Source organism: Anolis sagrei, chromosome 7, assembly GCF_037176765.1.
Source record: "Anolis sagrei isolate rAnoSag1 chromosome 7, rAnoSag1.mat, whole genome shotgun sequence".
NCBI classification, from domain to species: Eukaryota; Metazoa; Chordata; class Lepidosauria; order Squamata; family Dactyloidae; genus Anolis; species Anolis sagrei.
In genome coordinates, this window is record NC_090027.1 from 1,403,286 (window position 1) to 1,420,322 (window position 17,037).

Here is a 17,037-nt window from a genome sequence, read left to right on the forward strand (position 1 = left end):
CGTATATATGGTCGAAGGCTTTCATGGCTGGAATCACTAGGTTCTTGTGGGTTTTTTCGGGCTATAGAGCCATGCCTCTAGAACATGGCTCTATAGCCCGAAAAAACCCACAAGAACCTACTACCGTATATACTCGAGTATAAGCCGAGCTTTTCAGCCCCCTTTTTAGATTGAACCCCCCACCCTCGGTTTATATTATTATTATTATTATTATTATTATTATTTAGAGTTTTTCTAACCCGGTCTTCTCGACCACCGAGGAGGGACTCAGCCCAGCTAACAACAGAGAATCAATATACAAATAAACTAAAGCATAATAACACCATAGTACATTAATACATTAAAACACATTAAAATACAGATCAAGAATGACATAAAGCCAATTCGTCAAGGTAAATCACAAATTCTTGATTTATACTTGAGTCAGAGAGTTATTTATTATTTTACTCTATTACTATTATTTTTATTATTACTTTTATTATATTGCTCTATTATTATATTTATTATTTTACTCTATTACTACATTTATTATTTTACTCTATTATTACATTTATTATTTTTCTCTATTATTATTATTATTATTACATTTAGTTTACAGTATTATTGTTATTATGTTTATTATTTTACTCTATTAATTATATTAAATTTATTATTTTATTTTATCATTTACCTTTACCTTTTATTGTTATTATTACATTTAGTTTACACTACTATTCTTATGTTTATTATTTTATTCCATTTATTATATTATTAAATTTATTATTTTATTTTATTATTATTGTTATTATTACATTTATTATTTTACTCTATTGTTATTACATTTGTAACATTTGCATTTTTCTACTTTGTTATTACTATTTATATTACATTTATTATTTTACTCTATTATTATTACATTTAGTTTACACTATTATTGTTATTACTTTTATTATTGTACTCTATTATTACATTTGTAACATTTGCATTTTTCTACTTTATTTTTTATATTACATTTATTATTTTACTATTATTAGTATTACATTTAGTTTATACTATTGTTATTATGTTTATTATTTCACTCTATTTGTTAGATTATTAAATGTATTATTTTATTTTATTGTTATTACATTTATTATTCTACTCTATTGTTATTACATTTGTAACATTTGCATTTTTTATATTTTGTTATTATTATTTATATTACATTTATTATTTTACTATTTTATTATTGTTTAGTTTACACTATTATTGTTATGTTTATTCTTTTACTCTGTTTATTATATTATTATTATATTATATTACTATTTATATTACATTTATTATTTTACTCTATTATTATTATTATTATTATTTAGTTTACACTATTATTATTATTATGTTTATTATTTTACTCTTTTTTATATTATTAAATTTATTATTTTATTATTATTGTTGTTATTACATTTATTATTTTACTTTATTGTTGTTATTACATTTGTAACATTTGCATTGTTCTACTTTGTTATTATTTATATTACATTTATTATTTTATTATTATTATTACATTTAGTTTACACTATTATTGTGATTGTTTATTATTTTACTCTATTTATTATATTATTACATTTATTATTTTATTTTATTATCTATTGTTATTATTACATTTGTAACATTTCCTACTTTGTTAAAACTACTTATATTACATTTATTATTTTACTCTATTATTATTATTATTATTATTATTATTTAGTTTACACTATTATTATTATGTTTATTATTTTACTCTTTTTATATTATTAAATTTATTATTTTATTATTATTGTTATTATTACATTTATTATTTTACTCTATTGTTATTATTACATTTGTAACATTTGCATTGTTCTACTTAGTTATTATTTATATTACATTTATTATTTTACTCTATTATTATTATTATTATTTAGTTTACACTATTATTATTATTATGTTTATTATTATTTTACTCTTTTTTATATTATTACATTTATTATTTTATTATTATTGTTATTATTACATTTATTATTTTTTATTATTATTACATTTAGTTTACACTATTATTGTGATTGTTTATTATTTTCCTCTATTTATTATATTATTACATTTATTATTTTATTTTATTATCTATTGTTATTATTACATTTGTAACATTTCCTACTTTGTTATAACTACTTATATTACATTTATTATTTTACTCTATTATTATTATTATTATTATTTAGTTTACACTATTATTATTATGTTTATTATTTTACTCTTTTTATATTATTACATTTATTATTTATTATTATTATTGTTATTATTACATTTATTATTTTACTCTATTGTTATTATTACATTTGTAACATTTCCTACTTTGTTATCACTATTTATATTACATTTATTATTTTACTCTATTATTATTATTATTATTTAGTTTACACTATTATTATTATGTTTATTATTTTACTCTTTTTTATATTATTAAATTTATTATTTTATTATTATTGTTATTATTACATTTATTACTTTACTCTATTGTTATTATTACATTTGTAACATTTCCTACTTTGTTATTACTGTTTATATTACATTTATTATTTTACTCTATTATTATTATTATTATTTAGTTTACACTATTATTATTATTATGTTTATTATTTTACTCTTTTTTATATTATTAAATTTATTATTTTATTATTATTACATTTATTATTTTACTCTATTGTTATTATTACATTTGTAACATTTCCTACTTTGTTATTACTATTTATATTACATTTATTATTTTACTCTATTATTATTATTTAGTTTACACTATTATTATTATGTTTATTATTTTACTCTTTTTATATTATTAAATTTATTATTTTATTATTATTGTTATTATTACATTTATTACTTTACTCTATTGTTATTATTACATTTGTAACATTTCCTACTTTGTTATTACTGTTTATATTACATTTATTATTTTACTCTATTATTATTATTATTATTTAGTTTACACTATTATTATTATTATGTTTATTATTTTACTCTTTTTTATATTATTAAATTTATTATTTTATTATTACATTTATTATTTTACTCTATTGTTATTATTACATTTGTAACATTTCCTACTTTGTTATTACTATTTATATTACATTTATTATTTTACTCTATTATTATTATTTAGTTTACACTATTATTATTATGTTTATTATTTTACTCTTTTTATATTATTAAATTTATTATTTTATTTTATTATCTATTGTTATTATTACATTTGTAACATTTCCTACTTTGTTATTATTTATATTACATTTATTATTTTACTCTATTATTATTACATTTAGTTTACACTATTATTGTGATTGTTTATTATTTTACTCTATTTATAATATTATTACATTTATTATTTTATTTTATTATCTATTGTTATTATTACATTTGTAACATTTCCTACTTTGTTATTACTACTTATATTACATTTATTATTTTACTCTATTATTATTATTATTACATTTATTATTTTACTCTATTATTACTGTTATTATTTGGTAAAAGGTAAAGGTTTTCCCCTTGGCATTCAGTCCAGTCGTGTCCGACTCTGGGAGTTGGTGCTCATCTCAATTTCTAAGCCAAAGAGCCGGCCTTGTCCTTAGACACCTCCAAGGTCACAACTGCATGGAGTGCCGTTACCTTCCCTGATGGAGTAGTACCTATTGCTCTACTCACATTTCCATGTTTTTGAACTGCTAGGTTGGCGGAAGCAGGGCCTAACAGCGGGAGCTCACCTCACTCCCCGGATTCGAACCGCCGACCTTTCGGTCAGCAAGTTCAGCAGCTCAGCAGTTTAACCCAAAGCCACCTGTTTTCTCTGCCCCTTGAATAATTTTTGGGTACAAAAGGTCGGAGCGAGGAAGCCCCTCTTTCCATTTTTATTGCCAGCCCTTTGGCCACTAGATGGGGATCACAGCTTTCTCCAGGAATCACAACCGGGACCAGCTGACTGCGCAGAAATTAAGTTAGAGCAGTGGTTCTCCACCTTCGAATGCCGCGACCCCTTAACACAGTTCCTCCTGTTGTATTTTCATTCACTGGACCACGTTTCACATAAATACCCGATACACCCAAATTTGGATACTGGTGGGATGGGGAGGGGGGATTGATTTTGTCATTTGGGAGTTGTAGTTGCTGGGATTTATAGTTCACCTACAATAAAAGAGCATCCTGAACTCCACCAACGATGGAATTGAACCAGTCTTAGCACACAGAACTCCCATGACCAACAGAAAATACTGGAAGGGTTTGGTGAGCACTGACCTTGACTTTTGGAGTTGTAGTTCACCTACATCCAGAGAGCACTGTGGACTCAAACAATGATGGATCTGGACCAAACTTGGCATGAATATGCAATATGCCCAAATGTGAACACTATAGGAGTTTGGGGAAAATTGACCTTGACATTTGGGAGTTGTAGTTGCTGGGATTTATAGTTCACCTACAATCAAAGAGCAGCCTCAATCCCACCAACAATAGAATTGGGCCAGACTTCCCAAAAAACTCTCTTGACCAACAGAAAATACTGGAAGAGTTTGATGGGCATTGACCTTGACTTTTGGAGTTGTAGTTTACCTATATCCAGAGAGCGCTATGGACTCAGCAATGATGGATCTGGACCAAACTTGGCACAAAGACTCAATATGCCCAAACATGAACATTGGTGGAGTTTGGGGAAAATAGACCTTGACATTTGGGAGTTGTAGTTGCTGGGATTTATAGTACACCTACAATCAAAGAGCATTCTGAACCACACCAGCGATGGAATCGAACCAAACGTGGCACACAGGACTCCCATGAACAATAGAAAACACCAGAAGGGTTTGGTTTGCATTGACCTTGAGTTTTGGAGTTGTAGTTCACCTACATCCAGAGAGCACTGTGGACTCAAACAATGATGGATCTGGCCCTAACTTGGCACAAATACTCAATATGCCCAAATGTGAACACAGATGGAGTTTGGGGGAAATAGACCTTGACAGTTGGGAATTGTAGTTACTGGGATTTATAGTTCACCTACAATCAAAGAGCATTTTGAACCCCATTGACGACAGAATTGGGGCAAACTTCTCACACAGAAACCCCATGAACAACAGAATATTCAAGGCCATCCAGTCCAACTTCCTTCACCAGGGCAAGAAAATGTAATCAAAGCCTTCCTGACAGAGAGCCATCCAGCCATAGATATAGATAGATATATATCATTCACACAGAGAGATATAGTGCATTGTTGGAGGCTTTCATGACCAGAATCACTGGGTTGTTGTAGATTTTTTTGGGCTATATGGCCATAGAATGCCTCTAGACCGTGGCCATATAGCCCGAAAAAACCTACAACAAGCCAGAGAGATATAGTATCCTAGATTTGAAAAGGACCCCTACTGAAGGACAATTGTATGTTGCATGTTCCAGTGTAGGCAAACCAGACAATCTCCACATCAACACTGGCAAAGAAATTGCAAGAAATACTGTTGACCCAACAAGCATCAAGAAATGACATAGATTAGGAACCAACACTTTCTGATTACTTTATTTTCCAGATCACCAGACTGGGCCACGGCAACGCCTGGCCGGGGATGGCTAGTAATTATTTTCTCAGCCAGTGGAGAAGTCTGATATTTAGACACTGAGAGAAATAAACCCAGCTCATTGTCAGCATAATTTTTTACTATAATTTCTTCCAAAGTTGCGTGAAAAGAACACCAGCTTCTGTGATCTTGCCATGAGTTCAATACTACAGGTGTGTCAAATCCCAAAACTATGCACACACTCTTCAAAGACAATGGGGAGCTATGCAGATGATGTTTCAAGGTTCCTGGAGGAGACCTCCGTAATGGGAAGGCCAACTGATGGAGAGAGCCAAGCCCTGGGAAGATGCCCTCCCATCCACCGTTGAAGGCTTTCATGGCCGGAATCACTGGGGTGTTGTAGGTTTTTCGGGCTGTATGGTGTGATGAATTCCCTACCTGTTAGGCTAGGAAAAGCTCAGAAAAGTAGGCCCAGGAAGTTCAGCAGCCATTTCAGAAGGGTGCCTGGGGGCATCCATCTTAGAATCTCATTTCCTCGAGGGGGCGTGCTTAGGAGCAGCTTGGAGGGAAATGAGGAGAGTTTGTGATTGGCTGGGAGAGAGTAGGCGGAGCTTATCTTGAGAAAAGGGGAAAAATTGACTTTAAGGGGGCGTTTTAAAACCTGACAGCTCAGTTAAGGACTGTGTGTCAAAGAAGAAGGAGTTTTGGGTTATGTGTGAAGAAGAGAAGAGCTAGTGAGGCCTGATGTTGGTCAGTTAGTCAGCAGTTAGTGAGAAGATTTGTAGCTATTGGGAAGGATAGCTGGTGGAGTGGAGAGACAGATCCAAGTAATAAAGGACTGTCTGTGTGGAGTTTAGAAATACTAGGCAGAGAGGAATCCTGTCAGTAGTTTCTGGAGGGAGAGAGGACTGTTATTTGCAAGTTTTGAACTGTTTAAAGAAAGCATACGCTTTATTCAACATTGAAACCGCTAAGCTTAAAGCGCATATTGTTCAAGTTCTCTCAAATAAACAACATAGCTATTTGTTCACAACAACTGCCTCAAGTGTGCCTCTGTGTGAGAAGTTTCCAAGACGTTTATAGACGAAGTCTAATGGTGACTGCGTGTATTTTAAACAGGAATCTCGTTAGTGTTACCTCAGAGTACCAAGCCTGAGTGCGAATCCAGCACATTCTAGCCTAAAGATACCTCAAGTAAGCCAAGGGCTTAACATTTCTTTTAAGTGTGGTGGTAGCCAGTGTTCTTTTGAAAGGTTTTTCGGCCAGAAGGTATTCCAGGTTATTCAGATTTTCATTTTTAATTAAAGAAGCGACTTCCCATTACAAGTGGTTGGGATTTGTCCATAAAATAATCCCTAACCATTATAATTTGGTGTACATCTTGTGGGATTTGCTAATAAATAATCCCCTGTCCATTATATATGGCCATGTTCTAGAAGCATTCCCTCCTGACGTTTTGCCTGCATCTGTGGCAGGCATCCTCAGAAGTTGTGAAGTCTGTTGGAAACTGGGCAAGTGGGGTTTCTCTCCAGAGTGGGAGAAAGAACTCTTGTCTCTTGGAGGCAAGTATGAATGTTTCAACTGGCCACTTTGATTAGCATTTAATGGCCTGATGGTTTTTAGGTGTGGCTTGTTACTGCCTGGGAGAATCTTTTTTTGAGAGGTGATTAGGTGTTCATGATTGTTTCTTGTCTGGAATTCCTCTGTTTTCTGAGTGTTATTCTTTATTTACAGTCTCCTTCTTTCCTGAAGGACAAGAACTAAACTCAAACTCAGGGGAACTCCAGACGAGAAACAATCAGGAACACCAAATCACCTGTCAACAATGGATTCCCCCATGAAGTAACAAGACACCCCTAAAAACTGTCAGGCCATCAAATGCTAATCAAGGTGGCCAATTGCAACATTCACACTTACCTCCACCTGAAAAGAGTTCTTTCCACAGATATATAAACACAATTTTCCTTGTTTCCAACATATGTCACAACCTTTGGGAATGCCTGCCACAGATGCAGGCGAAACGTCAGGAGAGAATGCTTCTAGAACATGGCCATACAGCCCGAAAATCCTACTACAACCCAGATTTCCATTCCCTATGCTCCTGCTGTTGCAACACATAGCTGTAGACACTCAAGACTGAAAAAACAGAGGGAGAAAGGGCTTCATCTCCAGTTTTCGGAGAGATTTGGAGTAGACCTATGGTCCTGCTCTTCTGCAGGAAGTGGATGCAGAATAACAAACCTCTACTCCAAGCCACATCCAGGTCAGGTCCTCTATGTTGTACTCAGGACAACATCTGGAGAATCAGTGTTGATGAGTAAAGTTGCTCCTAGACAGGACCTGGGAAGGATAGCGCTCAAAATCCTACCAGAGCAAGCCCAGCACTGCAATGTCACGCACACTCCTTCCATTACAACGTGGCCGATCCGGTCTAGGAGAGTCTTCCTTGGAGCTCTTTCTTCCAAGGAGCAAGGCACTTCCGTTGTGTGTAAGGGACCCCCAGGAGGACCGGGAAATCCCGCACAGGCCTTCGCCCTCTACCGATGTTTGTGTTCCAGCAGGGATTCAAAATCGGGCGCGCAGACCAGCTTGTGCTTGACGTGGCCCAGGATGATCATCTCGCCACTCCTGTTGTCCCCGATGCCCACGGAGACCAGTTCCTTCCAAAGACAAGGAAAGAAAGATTTACTACCCATTCCCCGAAACCCTATGAATGCCTGGCGTGTGGAAAGAGTTTCACACGGAGGGATCACCTGCAGCAACATGAAAGGATTCACACTTGTGAGAAACCCTATGAATTCCTGGAGTGTGGAAAGAGCTTCACTGATAGTGGAAGTCTACATGAACACCAACAAATTCACACTGGGGAGAAACCCACCGGGATTGTGGCGCATTTGGTTGAGTGTCAGCTGCATTAAGATCACTCTGACCAAAAGGTCATGAGTTCGAAGGCAGCCCGGGTTGGAGTGGGTTTCCAACCAATTGTGTAGCCTGTTGTCGACCTTTGCAACCTGAAAGACAGTTGCATCTGTCAGGTAGGAAAGTTAGGTACCACCTTAAAGTGTGGGGAGGCTAAATTAACTAATTTATGAGGCCATAAAAAAGACTCCAGCGGGGAAGCATGTGGGGAATTTGGAAGTACTTCCTCAGTGTCGCAGATGGACAATGAAAGCAACAGCTTCCCTGACGGCCAGAAAAAGTTAAATAGCCTCTGTGTATGTCTGTATATGTTGTATGTCAAAATTGGCATTGAGTATTTGCCATATATGTATACACTGTAATCCGCCCTGAGTCCCCTGCGGGGTGAGAAGGGCGGAATATAAAAGCTGTAAATAAATAAATAAATAAATAAAGCTGGGCCTACGCAGCATTTCAGGCTGGCCAAAGACACTGTCCTGCAGCAGCCATTGTCCCAAAGCAGGAGAAGGGAAGAGGCCACTTAAGGCAATGCGTTTTTGAGGGCCACAAAGAATGGGGACGCTATCCATCTCCCATCCTAGAATGTCCTGAGCAGCTGAAAAGAATTCCTTTAAATAAGGCTTGTGATTATTATTATTATTTACTATATAATAATAATAATAATAATCTTTATTTATACCCCTGCCACCATCAGGATATGTAAGGATTATAGACAAGTGCAGTGCGCGGCAGTCTTAATTCTAATAAAGTGCTTCTGGGACTTGGTATTGGGGGTTTCCTATTCTGGAAAGGCACATCGGAACAGCCAGGTCTTCAAGTTCTTTCTAAAGCCTGCCAATGTAAGGGCCTATCTAAGATCTTTGGGGAGGGTGTTCCAGAGTCGGGGGGCCACCACAGAAAAGGCCCTGTCTCGTGTCCCCACCAGACGCACTTGCGATACAGGCTGAATCACGAGCAAGGCCTCTCCAGATGAACGTAGTGAATGCGTGGGTTCGTAGACGGAGATGTGGTCATGCAGGTAGGCTGGTCCCAAACCATTCAGGGGTTTGTAGGTAAGCACCTGCACCTTAAATTGGGCTTGGAAAATAAACGGCAGCCAGTGGAGCTCCTTGAACAGGAGGGTTGACCTCTCTCTGTAAGGGGCCCCAGTTAGCATCCTGGCTGCTGCCTGTTGGACCAGTTGGAGTTTCCGAGCTGTTTTCAAGGGCAGCCCCACATAGAGCGCATTACAGTAATCCAACCTAGAGGTGACCAAGGCATGGACCACCCCGGCCAGATCAGCTTTTGTGAGGTACGGTCGCAGTTGGCGTACGAGTCTCAATTGTGCAAAGGCCCTCCTGGCCACCGCCGACGCCTTAGCCTCAAGCGTAAGTGATGAATCCAAGAGGACTCCCAGACTGCGGACCTGTGTCTTCAGGGGGAGTGTAACCCCCTCCAGCACAGGTTGCCACCCTATACCCCAATCTGGTTTGCGATTGACCAGGAGGACCTCTGTCTTGTCGGGATTGATCTTCAGCTTGTTCGTCCTCATCCAGATAGACATAGCGGCCAGGCACTCGTCCAGCACCCGAGAGGCCTCCTTGGAATTAGGTGGAAAAGAGTAGTGGAGCTGTGTGTCATCTGTGTAGAGGTGGCACCTAACTCCAAAACTCCGGATGACCTCTCCCAGCGGTTTCATGTAGATGTTAAAGAGCATGGGAGACGGAATAGAGCCTTGCGGGACCCGACAGGTCAAAGGCCAGGGGTCCGAGCAGGCGTCTCCCAGCTTCACCATCTGGGATTGACCCTCCAGGAAGGGTCGGAGCCACAACAAAACCGTGCCCCCGTATTTTGTGAATTGTTAGGCATCGAATTGTGCCTCTTGTAAGCTGCCCTGAGTCCCCCCTCAGGGGTTGAGAAGGGAAGGGTAGAAGCACTCCAAATAAATAAATAAATATAATCAAGCCATACCTGGAGAAAGGAGCAGGGGGTCCCCATGGTCACATCCAGAGTGACTCTGCCCAGAACGAGTTGCACTTTCCCCGATTTGCGGATCAGCAGCTTCCCCACTTGCCCTTCAGACAGGTCCCCCAAAGTGCAGGTGTTCTCTGCTTCTTTGGCTTCCTGAAAGCACACCCAGAGCAGGGAAAGGTGACTATTTCCAGGAACCAATTTTGCAATTTTACTAGCTGTTAGAAAGCGTGGGAGTGGAAGTCCAAAATGTCCGGAGGGCCAAAGTTTGCATTTGCCTGTCCTAGAGTCTCTGCTAGCATATGGCCAAAGCCGTTTGCGCTCATTTGCTTTCAAGAAGTAGAGTTAAACCAAAATTTTCCCTGGAGCAGACAAGAAGATCCCGTAAAGGCTACTGCGTAAGAAAAATTCCGCAACCTTGAATTCATCGGCATATTTTATTCTGATACGTCAGAATAAGGCATCACCTAGTAGAAGCCAGCACTGAACCTGGCTTCTTCTGGGTCTCAAATCATGGTCGGCATTCTCTCTAGTGTAGCTCTGCACTAATAAGGACTACTGACTTTTAAGAATTGCCGTGTTTACTTGAGTATAAGCCGTGTTTTTCAGCCCTTTTCTAAGGCTGAAAAAGCCTCCCTCGGTTTATACTCAAGTCAAAGTTATTTATTATTTTACTCTGTTATTATTATTATTATTATTATTATATTTATTATTTTACTCTTTTATTATTACATTTAAATTATTTTACTCTATTAGGAAAACATTTAAATTATTTTATTCTATTATTATTACCATAATTTCATTTATTATTTGACTCTATTATTATTATATTTATTATTTTATTCTATTATTACTGTCACTATTACATTTCCATTATTTTACTCTATTATTATTTTTGTTACATCTATTATTTTACTCTCTTTATTGTTATTGGAAGGGTACGTAAGCACATTTACACTGAAGACGGTTAGGATAATGGTTTAATCAGACTTGGGCAGTTTTATCTTGGACAGTCTTATTATTAAATTTATTATTTTACTCTATTATTACTGTTATTATTACATTTCCATTATTTTACACTATTATTATTTTTGTTACATCTATTATTTTACTCTCTTTATTGTTATTGGAAGGGTACATAAACAGAAGGCTGAGAGGGGATATGATAGCCATGTATAAATATGTGAGAGGAAGCCACAGGGAGGAGGAGGGAGCAAGCTTGTTTTCTGCTTCCTTGGAGACTAGGATGCAAGGGAACAATGGCTTCAAACTACAAGAGAGGAGATTCCATCTGAACATGAGGACGAACTTCCTGACTGTGAGAGCCGTTCAGCAGTGGAACTCTCTGCCCCGGAGGGAGTGTGGTGGAGGCTCCTTCTTTGGAGGCTTTTAAGCAGAGGCTGGATGGCCATCTGTCAGGGGTGCTTTGAATGCAATATTCCTGCTTCTTGGCAGAATGGGGATGGACTGGAGGATGGCCCAGGAGGTCTCTTCCAACTCTAGGATTCTAGGATTCTATGATATTTACATTGAAGACGGTTAGGATGATGGTTTTATTTATTTATTTATTTGCTTTACTTCTATACCGCTTTTCTCAGCCGAAATGGCGACTCAAAGCGGTTTACATAATACAAGTTATCACAACAATATCAAAAGGCAATTAAAACACATTATACAAGACATACAGATAAAAAAAATCATTATCCTAATCGTAGCGCCTCAGATTTGGACAGTCTTACAGTATTATTATAACATTTATTATTTTACTCTATTTATTATTATTATTATTATTATTACATTTATTATTTTACTCTATTATTACTGTTATTATTACATTCCATTATTTTACTCTATTATTATTTTTATTGCATCTATTATTTTACTCTCTTTATTGTTATTGGAAGGGAACATAAACACATTTACATTGAAGACGGTTAGGATAATGGTTTAATCAGAATTGGACAGTCTTATCTTAAATTACAGTTTTATGTAATTGGCCACGGTAGTCCACGCTCTGGTTACATCCCGTTTAGACTACTGCAACGCTCCCTACGTGGGGTTGCCTTTGAAGACAGCTCGGAAGCTCCAACTAGTCCAACGCTCGGCAGCCATGATTTTAACAGGAGCGGAGCGCAGGGAGCATACAACCCCCCTGTTGCGCCAACTCCACTGGCTGCCGATCTGCTACCGGGCTGAATTCAAAGTGCTGGCGTTGGCCTTTAAAGCCCTAAACGGTTCCGGCCCAAGCTACCTATCTGACCGCATCTCTGCCTATGAACCCACCAGGACTTTGAGATCTTCCAGGGAGACCCTGCTCTCGATCCCGCCTGCTTCTCAAGCTCGGCTGGCGGGGACGAGAGATAGGGCCTTCTCGGTGGTGGCTCCTCGGCTGTGGAACGCCCTTCCTACGGACATTAGACTAGCACCATCTCTAATGGTATTCCGCAAAAAGGTGAAGACCTGGATGTTTGTGTAATCTGGTAATGGAACATAGGAATGGAACAATGGACGACGAACCTGGACTACGCTTGGATGATGAGAAGATTGGGTACGGTTGTTTTTTGTAATAATTGTGCATTGTAATTGCTTATTGGTAATTTATGGATAATGTGTTAAGTCAATTGTTATATGTTGTATGGAACCACTGCTGTTTCTACTGTTTGTGAACCGCTGTGAGTCGCCTTCGGGCTTGAGATACAGCGGTATAGAAGCAAAGTAAATAAATAAAAAATAAATAAATAATAAATACTAGCTATCCCCTGCCACGCGTTGCTGTGGTCCAGTCTGTGTATATGTGTTTTGTGTGTGTATATGTGTGTATATATATTTGTGTATATATATATGTATGTTTGCATATGGTATTTATATGTAGTTTTGCACATGCATTACAATGTATTTTTTTTTTGCTTTTTAAATCCCTTTTGCTGTGTTTTTCCGTGTTTTCTTGAGTAATGGTCACTCATTGGCCTGATAAGTGTCTTGTGTTGAAAATTGGTGTCAATTCGTCCAGTGGTTTTTGAGTTATGTTAATCCCACAAACTAACATTACATTTTTATTTATATAGATTCGAAAACATTTAACCTACCGATGCCTCAATTTATGTAATTTTATTGCTATCTATTTTTATTTTGAAATTTATCAGTAGCTGCTGCATTTCCCACTCTTGGCATATACTCGAGTCAGGACATTTTCCCAATTAGGTGCCTCGGCTTATTTATTTATTTACAGCATTTATATACCACTTTTCTCACCCCTGGGGGACTCAAAGTGGTTCATATTTGGCTTATATTTGGGTCGGCTTACACTCAAAGGTAAAATACAAGAGGGAAGTCTTGCAGAATTACAGCAGGCAGTTCTGCATTCCTGCTGCATTCCTGTTTTTCTATTTGTGGTGTTTAGATTGGGAAAGCATGCCACTAAAATCCTATCCATCCTGTTTGAACGTTAGGAATGCCTTCCTGGCGGTAAGAGCTGATCAGAATGGGAGACATTCCCCAGGTGTCTGGGAGAGTCTCCTTCTCTGGACTGGCTGGCCCTTGGGGTCTCTCTCTGGCTCTATGACTTCTTACTCCAGCATCCCATCTGTACCTGGCTCTTTTCCTGCTTGATCACCATCATCTGCCCGTCCTCGTTCGGCACCTCTGTCTTGATGGGCTTGGAGTCCTGGGTGGGCGGCTGCCCTGGGAGCGTATCCGGCAGCTGCAGGAAGAGCAGCTCGTCCTCCTTGCAGAGGCTCAGCCCGTGCAGCAGCTCCGCCACCGACACATCCTGCGGAAACGGAGGAGGAGGAGGCGCCTTTGCAGGAGTTGACCTGAGCGCAGACGGGGACTCCTCTTCATCCTGGGGCTCCTCTTTCACTAAAAGGAAACCAAAGAGAGGCAGGATCATACAGCTGGCAAGGACTATATGCTCTGTAACAGGCGTGGGCAAACTTTGGCCCTCCAGTTGTTTTGGACTTCAACTCCCACAACTCCTAACCGACGGCAGCCATTGTCTTATAGAATCACAGAATCCTAGAATCAAGGAGTTGGAAGAGACCTCCTGGGCCATCATCCAGTCCAACCCCATTCTGCCAAGAAGCAGGAATATTGCATTCAAAGCACCCCTGACAAAGGACCATCCAGCCTCTGTTTAAAAGCTTCCAAAGAAGGAGCCTCCACCACACTCCCCCTGGGGCAGAGAGTTCCACTGCTGAACGGCTCTCACAGTCAGGAACTTATAGAATCCTAGAATCCTAGAGTTGGAAGAGACCTCCTGGGCCATCATCCAGTCCAACCCCATTCTGCCAAAAAGCAGGAATATTGCATTCAAAGCACCCCTGACAGATGGCCATCCAGCCTCTGTTTCAAAGCTTCCAAAGAAGGAGCCTCTACCACACTCCGGGGCAGAGAGTTCAACTGCTGAACGGCTCTCACAGTCATAGAATCCTAGAATCCTAGAGTTGGAAGAGACCTCCTGGGCCATCATCCAGTCCAACCCCATTCTGCCAAGAAGCAGGAATATTGCATTCAAATCACCCCTGACAGAGGGCCACCCAGCCTCTGTTTAAAAGCTTCCAAAGAAGGAGCCTCCACTACGCTCTGGGGCAGAGAGTTCCACTGCTGAACGGCTCTCACAGTCAGGAACTTATAGAATCCTAGAATCCTAGAGTTGGAAGAGACCTCCTGGGCCATCATCCAGTCCAACCCCATTCTGCCAAGAACCAGGAATATTGCATTCAAAGCACCCCTGACAGATTATTATTATTATATTATAATTATTATAACTTTATTTGTACCCCGCTAGCATCTCCCAAGGGATTCGATGTGGCTTACAACGGGCTGAGGCCCACACAATACAACAATACAACAATACAGTACCTAGCAAATAAAAACAGTTAAGCAAAAAATAACAAAAGCAGTACAACAAGACATTATTAAAAAACTGAGCCGGCCAGAGTAGGGGTACAGGATTAAAAGTGCTGGTGTGTCGGAGGGATATGGGATTAAAGTATAAGTGCGGTGTGCGGTAATCTTGGTTCTAACTAAAGTGCTTCTGGGATTTGGTGCTGGGGTTCCTAGTCTGAAAAGGCACATTGGAATAGCCAGGTTTTCAAATTCTTCCTGAAGACTGCCAATGTAGGGGCTTGTCTGAGGTCTTTCGGGAGGGCGTTCCAGAGGCGGGGGGCCACCACAGAGAAGGCCCTGTCTCGTGTCCCCACCAAGCGCGCTTGTGACGCGGGCGGGATCACGAGCAGGGTCTCTCCAGATGACCGGAGTGAGCGTGTGGGTTCGTAGACAACGATACGGTCACGCAGGTAGGGTGGTCCCAAACCGTTCAGGGCTTTGTAGGTAAGCACCTGCACCTTAAATTGGGCTCGGAAAATAAACGGCAGATGGCCATCCAGCCTCCGTTTCAAAGCTTCCAAAGAAGGAGCCTCCACCACACTCCGGGGCAGAGAGTTCCACTGCTGAACGGCTCTCACAGTAAGGAAGTTCTTCCTCATGTTCAGATGGAATCTCCTTTCTTATACAGGTAGTCCCCAAGTTACAGCCATTCGACTTACAAACAACACACGGTTAAGAACAGGAGGGTGAGACAACAGGCAGTGAGATAAATCTTCCCCTCAGAAGGGAAATTCACTCCTGAAAGAGTTATTATCCCAAGGAAGTGGTGTCTCCACTGAAGCTTTCTCACCAATCCTTGTTTCCACAACGAGCCACATTTTTCAAAAACAATTTTTAAAAGAAATTTTTATTTGAGTAAAAAATTACAGTTCTATAGACCTATACTATACATTTCTCCTTCTTTTATTTACATTCACCCCTGTGCTCCCCTTCCTTCTCCTGAGTCACAGCTTCTTCTAAAGTCAAACCAAAAGTTCAATTCTTCATTTGGAGGTAAATTCCCATCTTCTTTTCCCCATACTTTTTCTAGAAATTTTCTCCAAATACTTTCAAAGTCATTTTTTTTTTTTGCATAATCCCTGCTTTACTTTTAAGTTCGATGTTAGCTTATCATTCAGTGCCATTTTCCAGACTTCTTTATACCATTCATTAATCTGTATTTTCATTTCCCCTTTCCGATATTTTGCAATTAATAATCTAGCGGCTGTTAATAGCATGTCTATTAATTTTTTTCCCTCTTATCTTTCCCATCCTCTTTTTTTTTAATTAAAAGTAATATTTCTACTGGATTCCTCCTAATTTTTATATCCATAATATTTTCTATTTCCCTTATACCCAATTCCCAAAAATCTTTTACATATGTGCAATCCCACCACATATGCATGTAGGTTCCAATTTCTTGGCACCCTCGACCAACATTTTTTTTATTGTTCTTATTTATTTTAAATATATATATTTATTATTATTTTATTTTAATAATAATAGTAATAATAATTAAAAATATTGTTCTTATTTATAAGGTTTAACTTTCTTGGTGTTAAATACCATTTCTGAATTAATTTATAATAATTTTATTTTATTCTAATACACATGTTTTTAATTGTCTTGCTTTCCATATCTCTTCCCATTCAAAAACCAATTTTCAAGGGACGGAAAGTGAGGGGAATGTCAGAAATATTAAAAATTAACTGGGCATTTTTGACTACAAAAGTGTGAATTAGTTAGTAGACCGAAGTGTCAGCGGGCCAAA

The 17,037-nt window shown here is 38.1% G+C and overlaps 1 protein-coding gene across 3 annotated transcripts in view; it reads right to left on the minus strand.

Moving 5' to 3' along the window:
• Positions 1–7,408: 7,408 nt before the first annotated feature.
• Positions 7,409–17,037, minus strand: part of POLR3D (RNA polymerase III subunit D) — a 48,922-nt gene continuing 39,293 nt past the window's right edge. For 2 of the 3 annotated variants that reach the window (XM_067470625.1, XM_067470624.1), the window contains exons 7-9: positions 13,990–14,258; positions 10,401–10,553; positions 7,409–8,191 (exon numbers count right to left, since the gene is read on the minus strand). In XM_067470625.1, the coding sequence (XP_067326726.1) occupies positions 8,069–8,191; positions 10,401–10,553; positions 13,990–14,258 (545 nt within the window). In that variant the 3' untranslated portion in view covers positions 7,409–8,068. The remainder of the gene's footprint in view (positions 8,192–10,400; positions 10,554–13,989; positions 14,259–17,037) is intronic. The other variant, XM_067470623.1, reaches the window with a different exon arrangement.